Genomic DNA, 23,406 nt, shown 5'->3' with positions numbered 1-23,406 from the left:
AACACAAATCTGCATGCAGATTTGTGTTCAGATGATGGTTGACTCAACATTGATATAATGTAGAATCAACATTGATTCATAACTGATTCAATGTACTATCAACACAAATATGCATACAAGTTGACATACAGATGATGGTTGAATCAACATTGATATAATATCAGTTATGGTTGAAACCCTAACGTTGATTCAACATACAAGTCACCTACCACTTTCAATGTTGTTTCAATGTCAGCGTTCAACGTTGATTCAATGTTTCTGGCTGACATTGATTCAATGTTGTTTCAATCATTCTGTGCTATCTGGGAATTTATCACGATAAATCAAAATTCTTATCGATAAATGATCAACGATACAATAAACGCCCCCCTTGTAACAGAGCCGTTCGGAGGTTATTTCTGGTTTAGGATGTTTTCCCCTGGTGGAGTGCAGTTTGCTTCGCTCCTCCAGTCGGTCAGAAACGCTTTGAGATTACGATGTGGAAGCTGCACCTGTAGCAGCGCCGCACTCATCCTGACCAGGCTTTAGAGCAAATCTCCACCTGGAGATAAGCCGTTATTCAGCCGTACGCTGCCACCCAGCAGAGGCTGATTAACGGAGCATGTGTAAGCTGGCTCTGCCCTGCATGGCGGCCTGAACCATTCAGGTGAGACCAGCTGGCCACAACACGGCTGGGCTTCCACTGTAGGTTAGTTTGATTATGTTAGGACTTTTTGTCTAATTCATTTAGTTTTAGTTTTAGAGTCTGTTTGATAGTATTTAAATATGGTCTAGTTTTAACTTAGTTTTTATTATAATAGTAGTTTTAGTTTTTCAAACTTAAATTCAAAAAGGTCAAAATACTGTATTATGATTATGTGTATATCGATTGGGTAATGAAAATATAATTTTCTAAAAATAGATTTAATTATTCAACTGACTTTTGCTGCCACCGTCTTGCGGACTAGCATGTTGTCTCCTCACGGTCTGATACTTACAGATTATTTTTAAACTACATCAATAGAGTCTAACTTAAAATACTAGTTGTTTTAAAATGACATATTTTCCTAGACAAATGAATTCTGTCATAATTTGGTTAAAAGATTTTAAGTAGAAAATTGTGTTTTACTTACCGGAGTGTTAGCTAGTAGCCACCGTCAGTGCGCCCTCTGGTGGACTCATCGCGTACAACAACCCCTTTATTTTTACAATATTATATTTTATGAGATTAAATGTGTTATCATATTGTATAATGCTATATACCATGCATATCGTCTTATACATGACAGGAAGAATATGGTACGCCGTAATTTAGTAACTGCTTGTGTGGGAGAAAAAAAATCAATTTTACATCAGTTCATAAAGCTAATAAGCAGATTCATAAACACAAAATTTCACTATGTTTTAGTTAGATTTTATAAATACATGACATTGTTCCAGTTAGTTTCAGGTTTTCTGAGTTAATTACTGTTTTAATTTATTTCAGATAATGAAAATGTTTTCTCGGTTTCAGTTTTGGTTAGTTTGGTGAACTATAATAACCTCGTTGTGCTGCAGCCTTTGTTTTCTGGGACATTGGGAGTTTTTTGCGTCCTGATCTCCATTGTGCTCCGCCTCCTGCAGGGACGCGGACACGCACACTGGAGCGCACCTGCAGAGAGCAGAGGGAGCACGGAGAGCGCCGTTGTTGCTGGGTTTTTGCAGAAGTGATCTATTTTCGGATCACTGTGCATTATTTTTACTAGCCTGGTTATAACCCGACTCAGATGCCGAGAGGCTGTGGGTTGCTAAAGAAGCTGGAGAACCGAGCCAGCACAAACTAGCAGTTTGATGATTATTTTACTCAGCTGCTTCCAGTACTTGCATTCAGATGAAAACAGGCCATTAAAGTCGCTATAATGCATCATTCTTTATTGCATTCTGTAAAGCGATAAAAGTCACAGTTCTTTTTTTTTCTTGTTTTGTTGAACATTTTCATGAAGTTTGTCTCGTTTCTCCTGCAGGCGTCCCGGCCAGAGGCGTTCCCTCACCCCCACAGACTCCCAGTGGAAGGCAGCCGCATCGGAGCAAACCGACCCTGTTCACAGGTCAGCGCTTCCTCCCCGCATGATGCTGCAGCAGCAACGCAACCTCACATGATGCTGCTGTGTCAATGCAACCTCACATGATGCTGCTGCAGCAACACAGCCTCACATGATGCTGCTGTGTCAATGCAACCTCACATGATGCTGCTGCAGCAACACAGCCTCACATGATGCTGCTGTGTCAATGCAACCTCACATGATGCTGCTGCAGCAACGCAACCTCACATGATGCTGCTGTAGCAACACAACCCTGCATGATGCTCCTGCAGCAGCTCCACCCCTGCATGATGATGCTGTAGCATCTTTTCCTGCTGGCGCTGAAACCGTCAGCAGAAGCCTGAATCCTTGTAATACATTTCTGCTTAATTGCAAACTAAATATTTAAGTTTTAAACTAAATATTAAGTTAGCTCAAAGCTAAATATTTAAATGGGAGCTAAATATTTAGTTTTAATATATTATCCTGCTAACTAAATATTTAGCTTGCTAACTAAATTAATGTATATTTTGTCTGAAACTGCGACATTTATGACTGAATGAAAAACTTGGTGAAAATGTTAAATGTTTCTTACGACAGGCTGAATAATCCATCGCGTGGAGATGTGTACATGCTCACGTCTCGCTGCCTCTGATTCAACAGCATCAGATTTAAACGTCTTGTTCCCTCAGTCAGGTGGCCTGTTGTGGCATGTGTCTGTGGCTATATTTAGCCTTATCTCCATGCATCATAATCAAGTTAGCAGATCTGCTGAAGCAGATCACATCAAATTAAATAGTATAAATATCTACTGTATAGAAACGACTCTGAGCAAAGTATGCAGCAGTTTACTACAGCTGCAGACATTGGGAGGTTCTGTGTCGTGGGACAGACAGGAGGTTAATTTTGTCCGTCATTGTAGGAACTGAGCGCCGCATGGCTGCAACACATGTAATCGTGCTGCGAGAGCAATCACAGTGTCAGGCAGAGAAAAGCAGGCGGCGCAGCTCCTGCTTCCCCACAAAGACCCCGCAGACAGGCCCTGTCAAAGCCCGCCGCCGAGGCCGTCCTGAGCCGTAATTCCAGCCGCTACCTGCGGGGGGTCCTAGACACCTGAGCCGCCATGACAGGTGGAAACTGAGAGAGAATTAACTGATGAGAAACAACCAGAACCAGAACCAGGCTCCTTATAGAGAGAGGACATTCTGCAACTACAGTGTCTAAAAACAACTGTGTAAAGTTTTTCATTTATTGGTCAATGTTTTCAAGTTTTTGTGCTGTGTAAAAGTTTCCCACCATCCCTTTGTTTTTTTGTCACAATTTAAATGTTTAAGATGATCAAACTAGTTTTAATAGACAAAGAAAACCTGCCGTAGTGAAGGTCAGAGGTCATAATTCAACAGTAAAAAAGTGAGACTAGACAACAGAATGAGTCGTTTTAATGACAACACAGCATCAGTTCACCAGCAGGAGCTTGGTAATTAAATATTTAATTTAGTAAAAATTTAGTCTAACACAGTCAGAATTAACTCCCATTTTTCTTCCTATCAGAGGCTAAATAACTCAAATGACTGCTGTTAATTTCTGACTGGTTCCCAGTACAGCATGAGCTCCAGTAACCGACCAGTGATTCAGTTACAGCGCTAACAAATTCAGTCCATCTGAAGTTTGATTTGTTAAATATATTATTTTCTCATCATGTCTGGTTTTTCTGGAACCGGTATAAATGTTTGATTCCAGTGATTCTTAAAGTGAAACCAGTTTTCTGTGAATTGCAGAAGTTCAGCTCTGGTTTGGGGTCGCTGCCGCAGCTGGAGACCCCCGTGGTCCAGGTGGTCGTCAGCAACGCCAAAAACCAGCAGCAGCAGTCGGACAACATCCTGCCGCAGATCACCAACAAAGGAGGTCAAAACAACTACCAAGCGGTGAGCCTGGCATTCACAGCTTCACCTGCAGAGGGCAGCAGCAGATCCATTTCTAAACACTTTCAGCTGTCTCCTAGAAAAAACAGAAAGTTTTCTCTTTTTGCGGCAGGTCGAGAGGTCAAAGTCAACTCAGCAGTTCACGATGCGTTACGGCGCAGCGACAGACAAGGCGGCCATGTCGCGTAACGGGAAGGCGCTCGGAAACAAGATGGAGAAGGAGCGAGCGTACGAAGGACAGCGGCTGCCCATGTCGCCTGCAGGTGAGTTAGCTTCATGGGTCTCCAAACTGTGGCTCCAGGGCCATTTGCGGTCCCTGGACTGCAGTTCAAGAATAATACAGATTTCGACCCCAGCACAGATGGGAGCTTTTTATTTTTTATTAAAGTAGAACTATTTGAGACAAATGTTTTACAGGGCTGCACCAATTGGAGTTTTCTGGCCAATCGCTGAAAAATAACCGGACCTGTCGATTCCGATTTTGGCCAATACTGATTTTTTTTCATCTGAAATGTTGCCTATTGTTGACATGCTAACATGCAGACATGCCCTGGTGGGCGGGGCTAAGAGTCAATCCTCTGTCACATCAGAGTGATTGACTGTAAAAACCACAAACCAAAATCTCACCATGTAAGATGTTCTGGCCCTCAACTCCTTTTGAGTTGATGATTTTGACCCGTGAGACGTAAAGTTTATGATTTCAACGTAGCGGTGCCTCCTCCCGTTGTCCTTCCTCAGAGGCGCTCAGTAACTTCCGGGAGCGGCTGACGGAGTTCGAGCAGGAGGAGGTCAGCGACTACGCCGAGGTCTGGTTCCTGGGTCTGGGCTCGCAGAAGATCGAAGGATCCCAGGGAGCGGCGCAGAACAACGGATACGACGACGAACACGGGAGCTACGTCCGGGTAAAGCTACCGAAGCTTCGCTAGCGGGTCGTCCACAGGTCAATACGGCTGACGGGTTAGGATTCAGGACGGCGCCTTGGCAGGGGATGCTGCAGGTCGCTCTGAGCCTGGAGTCCTGACACTGAAACCTCGTTCTGTGCGGCTTTGCTCCTGGATGCAGAGCCTCGCTGTGACCGACGGCTGGAGCCGCCAGATGATCCGGACTGAACCGGCTGACCCACTTTGACTTACACTTTCAATGTCTTCTGACGCCTGAGAGCGAAGCCAGAGGCCAGTTTATCCTGGAGCTGCACCAGCTGAACATCATATTAATATCACATTACACTTACAGGCTGGAATAAATACATTGTTCTGGGTTTGCTTTGCAGGTTTTGATGAAATTCTGTATTTATGTTTTAGTGCATAATCACAGTGAAGCTGCAATTTACATTGATTATTTTCAAAAGCAATAATTCTGAAGATTAAATGATTACTCAAATTTAAGAAAGAAAAAGACAAATTCTACAGATTTTTAATTTAAGCCTTTTTATACAACAATAAAAATACATTAAAAATCATTTAATTTTCCTTTGGGATCAATAAAGTATTTTTGAATTTGAAATAAGCAAATAATAAATTTTTTAAATAAGAAAATAAACATTATTTCCTAAAATGCAGCAGCAGCGTTCCTGTGTTTGACCAGCATGAACCTGTGAAGCTCTGCAGCCGTCCTGCTGGACGAACCTCAGCAGGCCTGATCTGCTGATTATTTTTACTGATGATGGGATGGAAAAAGCAGCTCAGTTTATTTTAGTTTAGTTTCTTTACAGAACCAGGAGAAGCTGCAGCTGGAGGAGTTCTGGTTTTCTTCTTAGATGTAAAATGTTTTTATTTTTGTGCAGTTTTGGTTTCATTAATGCTCTGAGCGTGTTGTTCTCTCTGCAAATGGCTTTTTTAAAGTTCTCCAGTTATTGATTGATTGATTACTAAATTAGTCGATGGTTATTTGAGTCATTGACTGACCATGTTTGATCTGATTAATCCTGTTAAATGGACTTCACGTTGTCGCCTCTGCTGCCTTCAGGTGCTCCATGACCACATCGCGTACCGGTTTGAAGTTCTTGAAGTGATCGGGAAAGGTTCGTTTGGCCAGGTCCTGAAATGTCTGGACCACAAGAGCAACGAACTCGTCGCCATCAAGATGATTCGCAACAAGAAAAGGTTCACACTTCCTGCTTCTGTTCACCTCATTTCAGTTTTATCTACCAGACCTTTAAAATCCTCTCCTCTGCGCTGCAGAATAAACGACTTGAGGCCAACCGGCAGCCATCTTTTGGCATTTATTCAACATCTGATAGCGTTGTAATATCCTCCCACATGCTTGCACCGTGATCGGTTTACATTTTACGAGTTTGCCAATTTGTTGAGACCAGATTTAGCCTGCTGGAAGTCAGCGCTGCGTGGTGTTAGCTTACCTTTCCTTCCCCACTGAGAGGCACAGTTGGATATAAATGCCTGATAGTTAAAGCCACGAGTCTTTGGGGTTTTCCACCACTTCAGAGATGCAGAAATAAAAATGGACGCAAAGTGCCGCAGATTTCTTTCATCAACTTTGTCCTAAAACATCTGCGTTCAGGCACCGCAGCGTTAACTGAATAAATCACATTTTCCTTTAGTTTTGGGGTTTTAACGGATTTCTGCGTTTTCCTTTCCTGCAGATTTCATCACCAAGCTCTAGTGGAGCTGAAGATTCTGGAGGTGATAAAGAAGAAGGACAAAGACAACCTGCACAACGTGATCCACATGAAGGAGCACTTTTACTTCCGGAACCACCTCTGCATCTCCTTTGAGCTCCTCGGGTCAGTACCAGCAGCAGATGATCAGCTCTGATGAATAATTGATCCTCTAATTGGAGGCGTGTCACCTTTAACACATTCAAGCCCCAACCTTGAACCCGACTCTCTGGACTCCACTGGCAGCTGGACGGACGGAGGAGCTGAGAGATTTCCTTTGTGTGTAAACCACTGATCTGCATTTGAAGGGAGGAAGTTTTATGTGTGGCTCAGTCTGAGTGACCTTTAGGGGACGCCTTGGACTAGCACCTTGTCTGACATTACTGTCACTGTATCCTTTAGTTAAAGCCTTGATCAGGGCCTACCTCTTTCCCATCATGCTTCATGGTGCGAAGGCTCCAGTTGCATTTACTCTGAAGAGGTTTATGCTTTTCACAAGAAGCAGGAAATGGCAGCAGATCCAGTCTGTTCCTGAGAGCACAATCAGCTCATTTCCAGGCAGGCTCTTAATGCGAGTCCAACAGAAATGCTCAGCTTATTGTTCAGATTACTTTAAAAAGTTTCTATCTGAAGAAATCCAGCAGAGCTTCGAGTCAGGAGCCGTTATACATAAGTGAGCAGTTTAAATAACAGCAAGTAATGCAAGTTGGAGAGTAGTAGGAGAAGAAAGTGAGGAAAAGTGGTGAGTCTGTCCTGCAGCAGCATAACTACAGACATAACTCAGGGTAACCTCAACCCCAATGTTAACTTTTTATGTTCTTCTTTCATAAATGACATAAAAAATTTAAAGAAGCGATTTAATAAATCCTGTGAATGTTCTTCAGCAGTGTGATGAATCCTGCCTTGTCCCCTCTGACAGGGTGAACCTTTATGAGCTGATCAAGAAAAACAACTTCCAGGGCTTCAGCCTGGCGCTGATCCGGCGGTTCGCTCACGCTCTGCTGCGCTGCCTGCAGATGCTGCACCGGGAGAAGATCATCCACTGCGACCTCAAACCGGTACGGAGCGGGTCAGCATGAGAGCAGGGAGCTCCCTCCTGTGGACAGCAGCGGTACTGCAGCCATCTAACGTGTGAAAATGTTTCAACAGGAGAACATCCTCCTGTCTCAGCGAGGGCCGGGGAACATCAAGGTGGTCGACTTCGGATCGAGCTGCTACGAACAGCAAAGAGGTAAAATAAATAAAACACGGCGAAGATCAAACTGTTATTTAAACTATTTATATGGTCACTAATTTATTTAATAATTGATCAGAATCACTTTATTTCCATTGCCAGTAAACAAATTCACAGGCTGGGAAATTGTTTGATATAATAACAAAATAAAAATATACAATATGTATACATGCAGCTGATGTTATACCAGAGTCATTCATAATTAAATATATGTATTATATTCATTCATTCATATTAAATATAGAATTAATTATAATTAACAACCAACATCCTACGAGGATGTATGGAGTTGTTTTCTGGTTGAAGCAACCAATCACACGCCAGGGTCTCCATAGCAGCAGCCAATCGGATGTCAAGGTCTTAATCCTTTGACACTTAAAAGTTTATAAATTAATTCACACTTCAGCACAGGAGTATAAAATAATTTAATAAATAATTAATGCTAATTTTTAAAATGAGAAAATGGAGGCACAATTCTGTTTTTAATAAATTATTTCTGTATTTTCGGTTTTAATAAATGAAACATTTAAATAATCGTGTTATTTATTGTAATCTGGCTGCAATGGGTCGTTTTCTCTCTTCTTTCCTCTCTGCCGTCGTCAGTGTACACCTACATCCAGAGTCGCTTCTACCGCTCCCCAGAGGTCATCCTGGGTCACCCCTACAGCATGGCCATCGACATGTGGAGCCTGGGCTGCATCCTGGCTGAGCTCTACACCGGCTACCCGCTGTTCCCCGGGGAGAGCGAGGTGGAGCAGATCGCCTGCATCATGGAGGTGGGACCCAGGAACTCAAACTCTGACACGCTCCAGCAAACAAAACCGTCAAAAACACGTTTTCCAAACCAGCTTTCACTGATGTGGAAAAGATTTTCTTCTAAATTTAAAAGACAGAAAAACCTGAAAAGGAGGAAAATACTTCAGAACATGTTATTTCTTGTTGACTTAAAGAGGTCTGGGTTTTGAACTCGCAGGTTCTCGGGACGCCTCCAAATGATTTTGTCCAGTCGGCATCAAGGAGGAAGTTATTCTTCGGTAAGAATTTCATTTCCTGTTCAGTCCAGCCTGAAGTATTTTTTAATTTGATGCATGTAGGAGATCCTGTTGACAGTTGATAACAAGTGAAAACAGTTAAGAGTACAATATACAGATAACTACCTCTAGTTTCTTCAGACCAGCTTCAGGGGTTTTCTCTCCATTCTTAATGTCATCAGAACAAAACCAACATCTCTCGCCAGAGAACTTTCTGTTGCAGTGAATCTTCAGGATTTTTCCAAGTCTTTCTTTTGCAGTTGTTGTTCCTTTATTTGTCCGTTCACCGTGACTGAATCCTGTTTTATGAGTCTGTTTTTTATGCACGGCTGCATTATGACTGCAGACTCCAAAGGAAACCCGAGGAACATCACTAACAGCAAAGGGAAGAAAAGGAAACCCGACTCCGTTGAGATGTCAGCGGCGCTGAAAACCAACGATCCGTTGTTCCTGGACTTCATCCAGCGCTGCCTCGCGTGAGTTTAAGCGTTTCTGGACTCCGCAGAGCTTCTCTGTGCTCTCTGGATGCGAAACTTTGCTTTGCTTTTCAGTTGGGATCCAGCGAAGAGGATGACTCCTGATGAAGGGCTGCAGCACCAGTGGATCCTGGAAGGAAACTTCAACAAAGTGAGATCCAGAACCAAGCCGACAGCGAAGAGGGGCGCGGAGAGCTGCAGCGGCGCAAACAGCAGGCCTGGTGAGAGGAACGCACGCTGGGGAGTAAACGCAAGAAATGCATCAGGTCACGAGTTTAAACAGTAAAGACTGAAACTGACGAATCATTTTCATTAACTGACATAAATAAAAACCAGCGGGCAAAACTGTAACTGGAACGAATAATGAGTTTGTAAAAACTAACTAGAACATACTGAAATTATAGATATGCTGGTTTTGTGTTTATGGATCTATTTATTAGCCTTTCAAACTGATAGGAAATAAGTTTTTTTTCCCCAACACAAGCAGTTTACATCACAAATGCCACCATAATCCTCCTGACGGCAAACAGCTCGCAAAATGGTGGCAGCAAAAGATGTTAGAAGTGTAGTGTAGTGTAACAGTCTATCTAATAAAAACTGGGAGCCGCACTTTAAAACTTATTAAAACTGAATTAGACAAACTAAAAGTTACAATGAAATAAAACTAAACCATAATAAAAAACCTGGAGCTGTAATAACCGTGGCGTTTGCACCGTTTTTGGTTTTTTTGCACAGCGGAGAAGGTCGGTGCAGAACATGGCAGCAACGACAAGCTGAAGAGGGACGGCTCCGAGGCTGGATCAAAGATGGCGTCCGGCGAACGCCTGCGGCCCCTCGGCGCCTCGGCGGAGGAGGAAGTGTGTGAAAGCGAAGGCGGTGAGCGGCCGGTCCACATCATCATCAAACCACAAGAAGAAATGAGCACAGAGCGGAAAGACGGCTAGCAGGCCGGAGGACCGGGACGCGTTCAGGGCCGCTGGGAAATACGATGTTCTGGTCTGGACTTACAGGAAGAAACCCTGAATTCAGTGAAGTGGGTTTTTTCTACATGATGGGAAAAACATCAACAGTGACGGACATCTTCTGGTTTTGGGAGCTGGTGAAATTTAAATCATCGGCCGTGTTTTTATAGAAGTCCTGATCCAGTTTTATTTCATCACATCTGAAACATGAAACTTTATTTGACGCAGGATTAGATTTACAGCAGCATCTGGACCTGCCTGATATCGTTTCTGGAATAAAATCTTTGCTGTGCATTGAAAAAAAAACAAGTTTGACTTTTAGCTTCAGAGGAATTAAAGCTGAAAACGTAGAAAATCTCCTGCTGCTTCTTGTTCATTTCTCCTCCTGTTCGTGTGAAAATGCTGAAATATTGAGTCCAATAACGGCTGAGCCAAATGATTTTTACCACAACAGCAAAGAAATATTTATCAGATATGTTTTAATTAAGTTGATAACTCGTGTTATTATTTATAGTTTGTGTTTCATTGAACTAAACCCTGAAATGTGGATTTTTAAGAGAATCTATTGTATATATTTCTGCTGTCTTTTCTTATAAATATGTAAAACAGCAGATTTTAAAATTAGACAAGGTTCTACTTGTTGTGTTGTTACTGTATGATCACTTTGTGTGTCTGTTATTCCTAATATTTTTATATTAGAAGCAAAAAGACAATCCTGTTGTTGATAGTTTGTGCCTTGCAGTATTAGAGATCCAGCACTTTATTGTTGTTTTGTTGACATTTCCTGTCCAGATATGATTTGAGCCGTCCTGCCAGGATCCCTTTTATTTAACAAAAAGATTCTCCGACTTTATTGGTTGCAAGAAATTCATTTAAACTGATTTTATTTGTTGTTTTTTACAGATCCAGCTTATAGAAAAGCACATATCATCAAAGTATATGGGCTAAATAATTTAATCCTTAGATGATGTATTGTAGCTGTAAATAAAAGAACTCAAACGAAGTCATTTATATGTATTTTATGCTGAAATAAATGTTGTTTAAAGGACATTTTGTTTAAATAATTTCATATTTTTCTCACTCACCTCGTGTGTTTTGCGCCCAGGATTCAACCTGATACCAATTTAAGGTACGTTTATTTTTCTAGTCTAAAGTTTCCAGGCACTGACTGTAATATTGATGACAAATAAGTACATTTATCCAAATAAAAACATGAAAGTGGTGTCAAAAATAATAGAGTGGTGCAAGTGTTGCGCTGCATTTTGAAATTCTGTTCTTGTAAAATATGCATTTCATATCAAAGCCTTACATAATGTGTAGAATTAAAGCATAATTTACTTTTAACTACAAAGAAGTTCATAAAATTCTGATTTCTTTTAGGGGGGTTTTCTGTGTTGAATCCAAACCCTTCATGGAGTTGAAAACTTGAAACTGAACAATGTCATTCATTTTGCAGTTATTTGCATAGTTGAGAAACAAGCATCCGTGTTTTAACGGGGCTGTAAAGTCACAGGTCATCTGGATTGACGGACAAAATAAATATTTTATTTGGGGTCTGCATCATTTCCACTTCGTTATACGTCATGTAAAGATCACACGCAACATCTCCTGTCACATCGACCAGATAAAAACATGAGAAGAGTTAAGTGAATGAATAAAAAAAAGTTCCAAATTAATGCTAAACATTAGTAATACTCTAAGAAATATGCGACAATTGGATTTGGCTCCTCGTCTCACTAAATTAAAAACATAACCAGCTGCTTGTGTCTTTGTGTCTTCCTAACACATCGTCCCTGTTTTTATGCGACTCTCACTACTCGCGATGAACGTTCATTCTTTTCACTGATGTATATTTTATAAAGTTTATACCAATATTACCACCAACTCTCCCGTCGGTGGACCAGAATGGAGCGAACCCAGCATTTGATACGCCACAACATTTCATTTTGGCCTACGCGGTTGCCGTACTCGGAAAGATGGCGACCGTAGTGTTGGTTAGCCGTCCTGCGGGTGTCCTTTCAAAGATTTCAAGTGAGTAATGTCACAACAGCATTTAGAGGATTGCACACGCCGTGCAGCTCGTAATATTTGATGTTTATTCACGGACCCCGCCGCTTTAGCATGAACGGGCCGGTAGAAAGGACATCCGGCCGCAGTGACCTTGCTAACATCCGCTAGCTGAGCTGGAGCTAATCTGGATCTTTATGTTTTGGGCTGAAAATGGAGATTTTTTTTTACTCAAGGCCTTACGTAATAAAATCTAAAACCTTATAATATAATATAATGTAAAGATCCTGCTGGAGTGAAAGCCTGTTTGTCGGAGATTATTTTTCTGCCTTCGGTAGAAACAGATCCTTGTTATTGTCCAAACAAAATTTATTTAGTTTTAATCGGAGCTAATCTACAGCTCTTATTCTTCAGGTTTATATTACGGATAAGAAGTTTGACCAGCAATATTTTTATGAATATATTTGTTCGGAACATTTTTTGATTGAGACATTTCAAGTCCAACTTCAGGCTTCACTCTATTCTCCATTTAGACGTTTATCATTTAATATTTAAAATATTTCTCGGTCAAAATATAATCTGGAAGAGCAATTATGTATTTTAAACGGTTCTAAAGCTCTGGTGCTGAGGTTAGAAATGAGGGAAGCTTTCATTCAAAACAAAATAATTAAGATAAAAACAAACATGATTTTATCACCAGTTATATCATTTAACTAAAATATTAAAAGCACTGTGTGAGGTTGCATAGTAATAACAATGTTTCTGATTTGATTTACTTTTAATAATTTATAATACCGTGCCTAAACTTGTCATTTTTTAGTGCTTTGTAAGTAAACTGGATTCTGAGATCATCAAATATTTAACAAGTCCTTCATTTACTCTAAAGATCGTTTTGCTGCTGTAGAATTTAATATTTTTATCTTATTAAAACAGAGACCAAAAATATATTCTGCCAGGAAACAAAGATTTTCTCCAGATCTTAGATAGATTCTGTAATTGGGATTAAAAGCCACTTATGATGGAAACCAGAACATTTGTGGACTAATTAAACATCATTGATTATTGGTTAGTTTAAAAAAAATTTTCTCATCATCTTAAATGAAAGACAGCAAATGGAAATTAACTCTAAGAACTGATGTTTAGCATATTTTTGTATTTGTTTTTTTAATGCTTTTGTACTTGGTCCTTGTCAAATATAATAAAATAATTTAAACAGTTTTGGACAGAAATGGATTAATAGGAATGAAAAACAACCAATCAATAATTCTCTGTTTACTTTATTAGTAGAAGTTGTGCAAACTGCTTCCTATAAAAACAAATGTATAAATGTATAAATTTCATGATTATGCAGCCTTCCAATACTTTGACTGCAGCTATTAAGAAAACAAGAAAAACGTTATTTTAGTGTGAGTGCTTGTCATTTATCCCACCTTCACCTTCATGTTGGTGAAGGTTTGTTGGAATCCCTTCATTTCCTGTTGGATTTAAATCAGAAAAAATAAAAAACCTGTGATGGATTTGTTTCTCTTGTGTTTTTAGTCCTTAGAAAATCTGAAGCTTCAAACAAAACGCTTCAGCGTCAGCCAGTAGAAATGGATTTGGGTCATCTACAGAAATAAAAACTTGGCTCTGATGTATTTAATAGATTTTTGCATTATATCATATAGTGTTGATACAGAACCGCTGGCCTGATTGGTTTTCTGCTCCCGTTGACAGGCGGCTGCAGCCAGGCTGCGTCTGCAGCTGCGTGCGTCGCCGCAGCACAGCAGAGGAAGCTGCACCGTGCCGTCATCCCCAAAGGGAAGGGAGGACGCTCGTCTTCCAGCGGGATCGCCGCCACCGTGTTTGGAGCCACGGGTTTCCTGGGCCGATATGTCGTCAACAGGCTAGGTGAGTTCGGACCTTTTCATCAAGCTTTTGTCATTTTTCAACATCACAGCTCAGGATTTCATGATGCTGAATAAAGACACGTTGCAGCAAGACGCACGCAGCATCCCTGCTGCAGGGTGAAAAGCTGCCCACTGACGTAGATGTTTAACATTGGTTTTAGCTGTTAAGTTGTCAAAATAATGAGCTAAATATTTAATATACAGTTGATATACAAAGGAAAAAGGACAGTAGTGCTTTGCTACCAATGGTCAACAATACAACGACTAGATAACAAGGCCAGGAAAAAGTTTTTATTGAAAAACATAGCAAGGGAGAGGAAATTAGGTTAGCTATGCTAGCTTGACTATGAGAACCTTAACATTTTGATGTTCTGCAGAATTTGACATTTCGGTTCAATTAAAAAAGGCAACCCACACACCAACTCATCAATAGGGCAGGCGTTTAAATTAGCTAATCTACCACCGCTGTGTTAGCTTAGCTGATAGTAGCAGTAGCTAATCTATCACAATGATCACTTATTAATAATCACAAAATAAACATCAAGCCTGAAAACACGAAACTGTAACCGACTGAATGTTCTGTTTTATGTGGGAAATGTTTGAGTGTTTTTTGGTGTTGAATCCTGACATATTAGTGGCGTCTTTCAGTTGCTATGGTAACAAATCTGTGTGAAGCGTAGCCGACGCTGAGAGCGAGATATAAGGAGGAAACTGGTGGTTCTAAGTTATTCTTTAATGTTTTCTCAGCATTATTTTTCCCTTTGCTGTGTTGCACTGCACTGATAATAGCTACATCTCCAGGTTTCATTTGTTAACAGGATTGTTCTACAGCGGCATTAAATGAATCGTCTTTTACCCTCCAGCAGTAAATCTCCACATTTAAACAATGACCTGCAACGTGTCTTTAGTGAAGTGATTTTAACGTCCCTGAATGCTGCAGGTCGGGTTGGCTCCCAGATCGTGATCCCTCACCGCTGCGACCAGTACGACCTCATGTACTTCAGGCCCATGGGTGACCTGGGCCAAATCATCTTCATGGTAAGAAACTTTTAAAGAGACTTACAGGTTTCCAGGCCAGATCTATGGGACGTGTGGCTGAAACTCTGCTGTTTCTGTGTGACAGGAGTGGGATGCGAAGAACAAAGAGTCCATCCAGCGGGCCATTGAGCACTCCAACGTGGTCATCAATCTGGTGGGCAGGGAGTGGGAAACGAGGTGAGTTGACCTGGAAATATCAGTAACATCTCGCCTGCATGTTCCAAGTCAAATATGTGACAAGTCGGCAAAACCAGGAACAAACAGCCAGAGCAAATGAAGAAAAATGAAAGCTAACAAATTCTGAGAAAATTCTGGGATTTTTGATTGTTTATTTGCAAACTATTCTACCGTAATATCTGGACTACAAGCTGCTGCTCGTTTACATGCTTTGATCAAAGCCATGCGTCTCATTCGGCTTTTTACCAACGGGTTTCAAAAGACTGGACAACGGAAGAGAGGAAAAGAGTCTGAGGCCAGGGATGCACAAAGACCATCACAGCACTTGATCCACACAAATACATATGGAAAGCCAACAGTGCCACAAAACACAACTTTTACCACACGCCTGAATAAACACGGCTGAATAAATGCCAAAACTTTCAGCATTTTTGCAAAAGACAGAAAAATTCTACAAAATATAAAGAAGAAACATTGATTTCAGAATGTTTTCTTTCTCACTTTTATTCACTATTCAGTAATTATTACATGTTGCCTCATTCCTTCATCCAGGACGTCTCAGGGTTTTTAAAATCATTTTCCTCGTCAGTGTTGCTGACGAGGCTCCTTCTGTGTTTTCTGGTCAGAAACTTTTCTCCATTTCGCGCTGCTAAGCTAACTTTAGCAGCAAAGCAGCTTCATGAATTTGACTGGCAGCCAACCTGAGACATTTTACTCAAGTAGGAATAGCGATACGTCACAATCAAATTGGTCAAGTAAATATAAAAAGTACAACTTGTAAAGTTACTTGTAAATGTAACTGGTTATCAGCCAACTCTGTTTAATGGAAACACTGTGATATTGGATTCTTTCGACATTAGTTGAATACAACCTTTGGAGATGTTGGTATGTACTTTTCTTTCTTTTATTGTATTAATTATTTTTTTTGTTTGTTTGTTTTTTTAAGTAATTTGGACTTGCATAGATTTTATTACAGACTCAATCTATAAAGTCATTTCTGTGCTCATTTACTTGAGTTTTTCTCTTCTTAACTAGAAACTACCGCTTTGAGGACGTTTTCGTCAACATCCCTCAGCAGCTGGCCCGGGCCTCTAAAGAAGCCGGAATCTCAAAGTTCGTCCACATGTCGCACCTGAACGCCGACATGCGCAGCCCCTCCAAATACCTGAGGAACAAGGTGAGTCCGGCACTTCCTGCACAAATCCAGCGCGGGGCGAGACGCTGATCGCTTGCTCTGCGCCGCAGGCCGTGGGCGAGGAAGCGGTGAGAGAAGAGTTTCCAGAGGCTGTCATCATAAAGCCGGCCGAGATGTTTGGCAGGGAGGACAGATTCTTCAACTATTTTGCCAGTAAGAAGTTTGTGACGATGGGAATCAGCTCAGCCGTTTGTGGGTTTATAGAAACTTTCCTGCGTTTCTTTCAGATATGCGCTGGTTTGGAAACGCGATTCCTCTAATGGCGCTCGGGAAGAAAACGGTGAAGCAACCTGTTTACGTAAGTTTTTAAAGGAAGAAGCTCATTTTTATTTGAATTCTCCTTTACTGCCAGAAAACTGCTGACTTGGCTTTAAGTTAGAGATGTCAATTACTGTGATAAATTATAACATTGACATTTTAATTTCCCACCAATATAGTAATGATAGCATATTAATGCAAATGCGTCCTAAAGATCGGTGTCTGTGTCACGTTTATAAAACATTTTTCAAAACGGGTTAAACTGCAGCAGAGACACAAAAACTATAAAATCACAGCAGAATAAAATGATGAAAACTAAAACATCACAACAGAAAAGTTACAGTATCACGTCTCAGTCTAATGCCAACAAATAAACATCAAAAATGATTAGTAATTCATCTTCAACAGGCAAAAGTGCAAACTGCCTACTTTATATCGGAGGTTAAATGTTTGTAGCATTTTCTAAATTCCCAGGTTTTTAACAATATTAAAGTAAATCAACACTTCATCAAACTCATTTTAATTTATCAGGTGGATAATTGATTTATTGCTTCTGATGACAGGCTTACAGATACTGACATTTTTTGTGCCAACACATAATTGGTTTTATTGATTTAAGTGACGCTAACTCTCACCAGCAGGTGGCAGTGTTTCTCCACTGCTGCCTCAGACTTAATAGATGAGAAGTAATAGTTGATCGATCAATATGGCGAGTAAAGAACTCAAGCTTTAAGTTCTTTAAGAATAAAAATGTTTCAAATCTGTTTTTCTATCTGTAGATGTTGGAAGCAGTTTAATGAGGAAAAATTATCCCAAAAGTCCAAAAGTATCTCCACTAAATCATTGATTTTGATTGAAAAATGATCACAGAAATAAACGGTGGGTTTCTTCCTCAGGTGGTGGACGTTGCCAAGGCGATCGTCAGCGCGGTGCGAGACCCAGACGCCAACGGGAAGACTTTCGCCCTCGTTGGGTAACATAAACAATCTCAAATATGTTCAGCAGCGCTCCAAAATTAGGATCAGATCAGATAAATATGAATGTTTTGCTACAGAAATTATTTAGTAAATGTGACAAAACATGGAAATGTTCTGGGGTATGAAAATCACATTGGAACAATTTATGTCCAATAATTCAGCACATGAGCAGAAGCTCAGTCAAATCAGATTTAAATCCAAATTTAAGATTTTTTTCATTATTTCATGTTAGAGAAATAATAAAGAAATAACAACAATAAGGCAGCTCTTCTGGTTTAAATGATTTGAAATGAACAGAAAGTAATGTTGACTGGAAACCAGTTGAACCTGATATGAAGGTTTCCTTTTATACAGCCTGTTTTATGGCAGGCAGTTTTAGCATAAAATCATTTTATTTTACTGAATAATGATTTAAGATTTCTGCATTTATATTCTGACTAGTAAAAGGAAAAATTGAAAGAGAAAAACAGTCTAAACTTTTAAAAATTGTTTTCCTGATATCTAATTTATCTGGAGAAAATTAATTTTGAGATGTCAAAATTATAGTTTCATATATCTTTAAGTTAGTTTTGACAAGTTTTTTCCCCCCCCCCCCCCATCTAAAATACATTTAATATATCTTTAACTTTAAATGTACTTAATGTTTATAATTTAATTATCTGAAATATGTTTCAGATCGTCAGTAATTCATTGCAGGCATCTTGAATTGTAGCCACTATAGATCCTAATGGTAAATCTGGTATCATTTCTAGTCAGAATATAACCAGAGAAGCAACTATTTTTAATTTATAACTAATCTTTATAACTATAATTTATAAGTATTTTGTAAACCAATTTTTCTATTCAAACAGTGTGGAGATTCTGTGAAGAGAGAGTGTAAACACACAGAAAATGTATTTAAAGCAATTCTATAAGATTCCATCAGTTTATGTTTAAACAAAACTAAATTTGTGCATAACGCTGTAATTTAAAGAACCAGCATTGGGTTAACTTAAATAAAATAAAAAAAACTATTAAAAATACATTCTGTGGCCATGATATGCAAATAGGAGTGTGTATTCTGAATGCTTTTTAAAATACTATGACTGGAGGAATTGTGATTCTCTAGTCATAAACTCATTTCATGAATCTGTAACGTAAGTGAAGCTGATTTTGTGTTAAATTGGCTTGCCGTAGAGGCTGTTTTGCAACAGATTCTTGTTATCTGCCTGTGTTTGATCTGCAGGCCAAACCGCTACCTGCTGCACGACCTGGTGGAGTACATCTACGGCCTGGCGCACCGGCCCTTCGTGCCCTACCCTCTGCCACGCCCGCTCTACCAGTAGGCAGCCTCATGCTTCTGCAGGGAGTGCTTGTTTTGAGTCACTGATCAGAACAAAGGCTGACATTAAAGCATGATAATGTCATTGATGATGGACTCTTCTACTGTTAGCGACTGATGTAACGACTGCTGTCTGCTTTCAGCCTGGCTGCCAGGATTTTTGCTATGAACCCGTTTGAACCCTGGACGACCCCGGACAAAATCGACAGGGTGAGACGATGAAGATGTTTAAACTCAAAGTTTAAGTTGTTTTTATTTTTTTCCTCATTTAAATCAGTCTTCCTCTAACTGTGGTCCCCGAGTCGCCCCCTAGTGGTTTGCACTATACTGCATGTAAACGGCCATTTATTTTCCGTGACCTGAGCTCAAAATGCAACAGTTAGCTTACTGAAGGATTGTGTTTAAAATAATAATGAATTAGTAGCTTAAATCCTCAAAAGAATAGCAGAAGATACTGATGGGAAGAAAATAACACCAGGAATACTTATAGACACGTTGCGTGTTGTTTACATCCAGGCTTTTTGTGCCTGTGCTCAGCGCTGGAGGCAGAAACAGATTCTTCATATCGGCACTGCTGCAGTAGAACGTTAACTAAAGAAACCTGGAGATGTTATTAATTCAGTGCAATAAAGGGAAATGACGCAGAAAAACAAGTGAAGGATAACTCAAAGCCACTCGTATTCTTTTTTCTTCCTCTGTCGGCTACGCTACTCAGACCCGTTGCCATAGCAACTGACTGACAACAGCTCCACTAGTGTATCAGGATTCAACACCAAAAAACACTTCCTTTCCCACACGAAGAACAGAACATTCAGTTCGTCTCATGGTTTCAGACTTTAGTGATCAATAAGTCGTCGCTGTGGTAGATTAGCTGCTGCTGCTACTAGCTAAGCTAACACAGTGGTGGTTGATCAGTTCATTTAAACACCTGCTCTAGTCAGCGTTTTAGTTGCCATTTTAAAATTTTTTAACTGAACCGAAACGCGCAGAATTCCACAGCACATCTATGTTAATTTTGTCATAGTCAAGCTAGCATAACTGACCCACTGCCCTCTTCCTGGTTTTTTTTTTTTCTTAATTAAAACTTTTTCCTGTCCGTCTGATCGGAGGAAGACATCAATAAGTTTTCATTCAGGTGGATATTAAGTTGTGTTATTCTTAGTCAGGAGGTCGGTGAGTGTTTAAATGAAAAGGTTTGAGAAACACGAACCTCCCATCTTCATTAACCCGAATGCTCTTTGGTTTCTGTCCAGTTTCACACAACAGACATGAAGTATCCTGGACTTCCTGGTCTGGAGGATCTGGGCATCACGGCTTCCTCTGTGGAGCAGAAGGCGATCGAGATCCTGCGCCGCCACCGCCGCTTCCGTTACCTGGAGGCCGATCTGGACGAGACCAAGCCGGCCAAGACGGTCAACTACTGAGCCACGGCTCGCGTCGTGATTCAGCTTCTTTTAGTGCTATTCTGTACATAAATAAAGAATTATCCTTACTGGATGTTTCTGCGTCATCACTGTAATTCACCTGGACACATTTTGATTAATAACTTTTACAGAATTATAGAATTTCACATAAATTTGATTCACAATTAACACAAAGGCTTTTTGAAAATCTGTAAAAGTTTTAAAAATACTTTCCTTCTTGTTTCCTGGCATTAAAGCTGCAGCGTGTGACTTTCATAAAAATGTTTTTACATATTAAATGTTATGAGGCATATAATCTGAGAAAAGATCTCCTGAGCTGCTGTTGCTCTCTAAAGAAACGAACCATTCCTGACCACAAAAGCAACCAGGAGGTGGGTCTTAACGCTGCCAATCAATCTATTGTATTCACTGCTAAATGTGCTAATGAATGCATCAATCAGAGCCTCCTGGCTCTGATTGATGCACACAGAGGAACTCGTTTTTGTCTCATACATGGTGACATTTTCAACAAATGTGTAAATATTTTTAATAAAAGTTTCGTACTGCAGCTTTAACTACTGTAGTTAAAGAATATGTCTGATAGAAACCAGTTCTGTTCCTCTGCCAATAAACTACAATATTCTGACTAGTTAACCAACCTACAATTCATAAACCTGGAATAAAATTCATAAACCAACTAAGGAGACTGATGATCGTTACTCCGATCTTTGAAATTAGTTTAATTAAAGATTTTCAAATAGAGTAACAAAAAACATCATTAGAAACAAACCAGGTTGTTTTAACACTCATTAGATTAATTATCATCTCTAATTGCTTTCCTAAAGTTTAATTTGTCAAAAGCCACATTAAGTTCAGTCTCTGTAATACAAGAGTTTAAAGTTTTGATCCGATCTGTCATGTAAAATCAGGTTTTCATAATTTTATTTGCTCATCAAAAACATCTGGAGCGTTTCTGTGATTTCATGTTTGAGAAATCCTTTAATTTCCATTTGGAAACAAAAATTGCAGGTATTTGTTCATATGAGACGTTTGTCTTTTACTGAACATTTCAAAGCTGCAAACATTGTTTATATATAACGTGATTTTAATCCTGATTTGTCCTGTATTTTAGGTTGCTCTTTAATGTGTCTCGGCTTTTTAAATATCTTTTTTTCTTCCTGGAAAATCAGAACTAACCGAGAAACATGAAATCATGTAAATACAGACTATTTACTCTAAACCCATAAAACATTTTGAGAACTTTAAATCTCAGTCCAGGCAGTGGTTGCTTCTACAGGTGCTAATGTTCCCTTTTACTGATTTGTTTGACAGAATGTAAACGACTCACTGAAAGTCCACCTGCAAGTTAATATTATCTTTGCGATAAGATGGGTTTTATGGTCTGAGCTGGAGCTGTGCGGCTTAGGAGCTGCATGGCAGCCAGAACGGAACGATGCTGACTTGGTTTTTCATCTGAAACAGCCATGAAGGCTTATTTTAGAGTAGGAGTGATTGGAGCTTTTTTATATCTAATTATCTTCATGACTGGGAGGTGGAGAGAAGAAAAATCGCATCAGAAACACGTAACAAACCAGGAAGCCATGAACCGAAAACTGGACAGGATTCAAGAGACCCTGAACAAGCTGGGTGAGAAAAGATTTAAAATATTTAACAGTTCAGTCAGTTAAAGCTGCAGTGAGTAACTTTTATAAAAAGATTTTAAATATTTATTAAAACTGTCACCATGTCATGGCAGCTTGCTGTGAGACAGATAATCTGTTCCTCGGCCTTCTCCCAGCGCTAATTAGAAACAACCAATCAGAGCCAGGGGGCGGGTCTTAGTGTTGTCAATCACTCTCCTTGTGACATTTGCTCTTTGCTGTTGTGAAGGCTAGTTAGCATAGCCACCGATGACAGCAGATAAATGGCTTTTGTAAAGGTGAGTTGCCAGTAGCATATTTAGCAGCGAGTACATGAGCATATTGACAGCACTAAGACCCGCCTCCTGGCTCTGATTGGTTGTTTTTGGTTCATTTCTTCAGACGGCAGTAGCAGATGAGGGAGGAGGTGGAGGAGATACCTTCGGTGCCTGCCTTCTGCTGTCTCCAAGTGTAAACTGTTGTTTTAATTTTCCGCCCAAAAGCAAATCTACTAGAGAAACCTGCCAAGAAAAGCTCACCAGAAGAACCTTCTCCAAATAAAAACCAAAAAGAGTCCAAAAAGGCGGTGGCGCCGAAGCTGTACCCGAACTCTGAGCTGTTTCTGAAGTGGGGCGACGGCCTGTCAGAGGAGGAGCAGAAGGAGGCCGCAGGTCTTTTTAGGATTTACGGCTACAACGCCTTCCTCAGCAACCAGATCGCCCTCGACCGGCAACTTCCTGACATGAGAGATCCCAGGTAGGAGTCGCTGAAAACAACAAACGATGACACACTTCCTGCTGGAGTCACGGATCTTCTCCAACCAAACACGCAGATCAGATGTCTGAAGAAGAAATACCCCAGAGCCCTGCCCAGCGTCAGCGTGGTGCTGATCTACGTTAACGAGGCGCTTTCTGTGATCAAGAGGGCGGTGCGGAGCGTCATCACCAACACGCCTGAACACCTGCTGAGGGAAATCATCCTGGTGGACGACCACAGCACCTACAGTGAGCCCAGACACATCAGACTTCCAAAGTCAAGTTCACAGACAAACGTTTAAGCTTGTATTTCTTGAAATGTTTGAGGCACAGCATCTCCGTAAGATCTGGGCTTTGACTAGGCCCTGGGTTTCTCCCAGCCAGTTCTCTGTGGATCTACTGGAACACTTTGGGTCATCGTCATGTTGCAGGGCTCAGTTCTGATCTGGTCTCATATTTTCCTCCTAT

The 23,406-nt window shown here is 40.4% G+C and overlaps 2 protein-coding genes and 1 pseudogene across 3 annotated transcripts; all 3 read left to right on the top strand.

The window, feature by feature from the left end:
• Window positions 1–1,672: 1,672 nt before the first annotated feature.
• dyrk4 (dual-specificity tyrosine-(Y)-phosphorylation regulated kinase 4) lies at window positions 1,673–10,391 on the top strand. 2 transcript variants are annotated; one of them, XM_015023638.1, is made up of 13 exons: window positions 1,673–2,066; window positions 3,818–3,964; window positions 4,074–4,224; window positions 4,700–4,863; window positions 5,927–6,063; window positions 6,561–6,701; window positions 7,495–7,633; window positions 7,725–7,806; window positions 8,413–8,585; window positions 8,783–8,843; window positions 9,187–9,316; window positions 9,392–9,537; window positions 10,055–10,391. In XM_015023638.1, the coding sequence occupies exons 1-13, from the start codon at window positions 1,956–1,958 to the stop codon at window positions 10,258–10,260; spliced, it is 1,788 nt and encodes a 595-aa protein (XP_014879124.1). In that variant the 5' UTR covers window positions 1,673–1,955; the 3' UTR covers window positions 10,261–10,391. The 2 variants fall into 2 exon arrangements, with proteins under 2 accessions (XP_014879124.1, XP_014879123.1); XM_015023637.1 differs by having other exon boundaries at window positions 1,676–2,066; window positions 10,052–10,391.
• Window positions 10,392–12,202: 1,811 nt separating this feature from the next.
• On the top strand, window positions 12,203–20,637 carry ndufa9a (NADH:ubiquinone oxidoreductase subunit A9a). Its single transcript, XM_015023639.1, has 11 exons — window positions 12,203–12,309; window positions 14,002–14,175; window positions 15,115–15,212; window positions 15,298–15,389; window positions 16,425–16,566; window positions 16,635–16,737; window positions 16,812–16,882; window positions 17,739–17,815; window positions 19,045–19,140; window positions 19,284–19,350; window positions 20,394–20,637. The coding sequence occupies exons 1-11, from the start codon at window positions 12,255–12,257 to the stop codon at window positions 20,562–20,564; spliced, it is 1,146 nt and encodes a 381-aa protein (XP_014879125.1). The 5' UTR covers window positions 12,203–12,254; the 3' UTR covers window positions 20,565–20,637.
• Window positions 20,638–21,649: 1,012 nt separating this feature from the next.
• LOC106940809 (probable polypeptide N-acetylgalactosaminyltransferase 8) overlaps window positions 21,650–23,406 on the top strand; it is a 12,767-nt pseudogene continuing 11,010 nt past the window's right edge.

Source organism: Poecilia latipinna, unplaced genomic scaffold (genome assembly GCF_001443285.1).
Source record: "Poecilia latipinna isolate Pla-1442-1.1 unplaced genomic scaffold, P_latipinna-1.0 Scaffold3369, whole genome shotgun sequence".
NCBI lineage: Eukaryota > Metazoa > Chordata > Actinopteri > Cyprinodontiformes > Poeciliidae > Poecilia > Poecilia latipinna.
Note: the sequence above shows the minus strand (reverse complement) of the source record. Positions and strands in the feature narration are given on the sequence as shown.

What these genes read in the sequence shown, in the direction of transcription:
- dyrk4 (XM_015023637.1), top strand. Translation starts at nt 1,956, where the DNA reads ATGAAGTTTGTCTCGTTTCTCCTGCAGGCGTCCCGGCCAGAGGCGTTC. An exon ending in TCCACTGCGACCTCAAACCG is followed by an intron (nt 7,634 to 7,724) that starts GTACGGAGCGGG and finishes ATGTTTCAACAG; the next exon opens with GAGAACATCCTCCTGTCTCA. An exon ending in CGGCGCAAACAGCAGGCCTG is followed by an intron (nt 9,538 to 10,051) that starts GTGAGAGGAACG and finishes TTTTTTGCACAG; the next exon opens with CGGAGAAGGTCGGTGCAGAA.
- ndufa9a (XM_015023639.1), top strand. Translation starts at nt 12,255, where the DNA reads ATGGCGACCGTAGTGTTGGTTAGCCGTCCTGCGGGTGTCCTTTCAAAG. An exon ending in CGGTGAAGCAACCTGTTTAC is followed by an intron (nt 16,883 to 17,738) that starts GTAAGTTTTTAA and finishes TTTCTTCCTCAG; the next exon opens with GTGGTGGACGTTGCCAAGGC. An exon ending in CTGCCACGCCCGCTCTACCA is followed by an intron (nt 19,141 to 19,283) that starts GTAGGCAGCCTC and finishes GTCTGCTTTCAG; the next exon opens with CCTGGCTGCCAGGATTTTTG.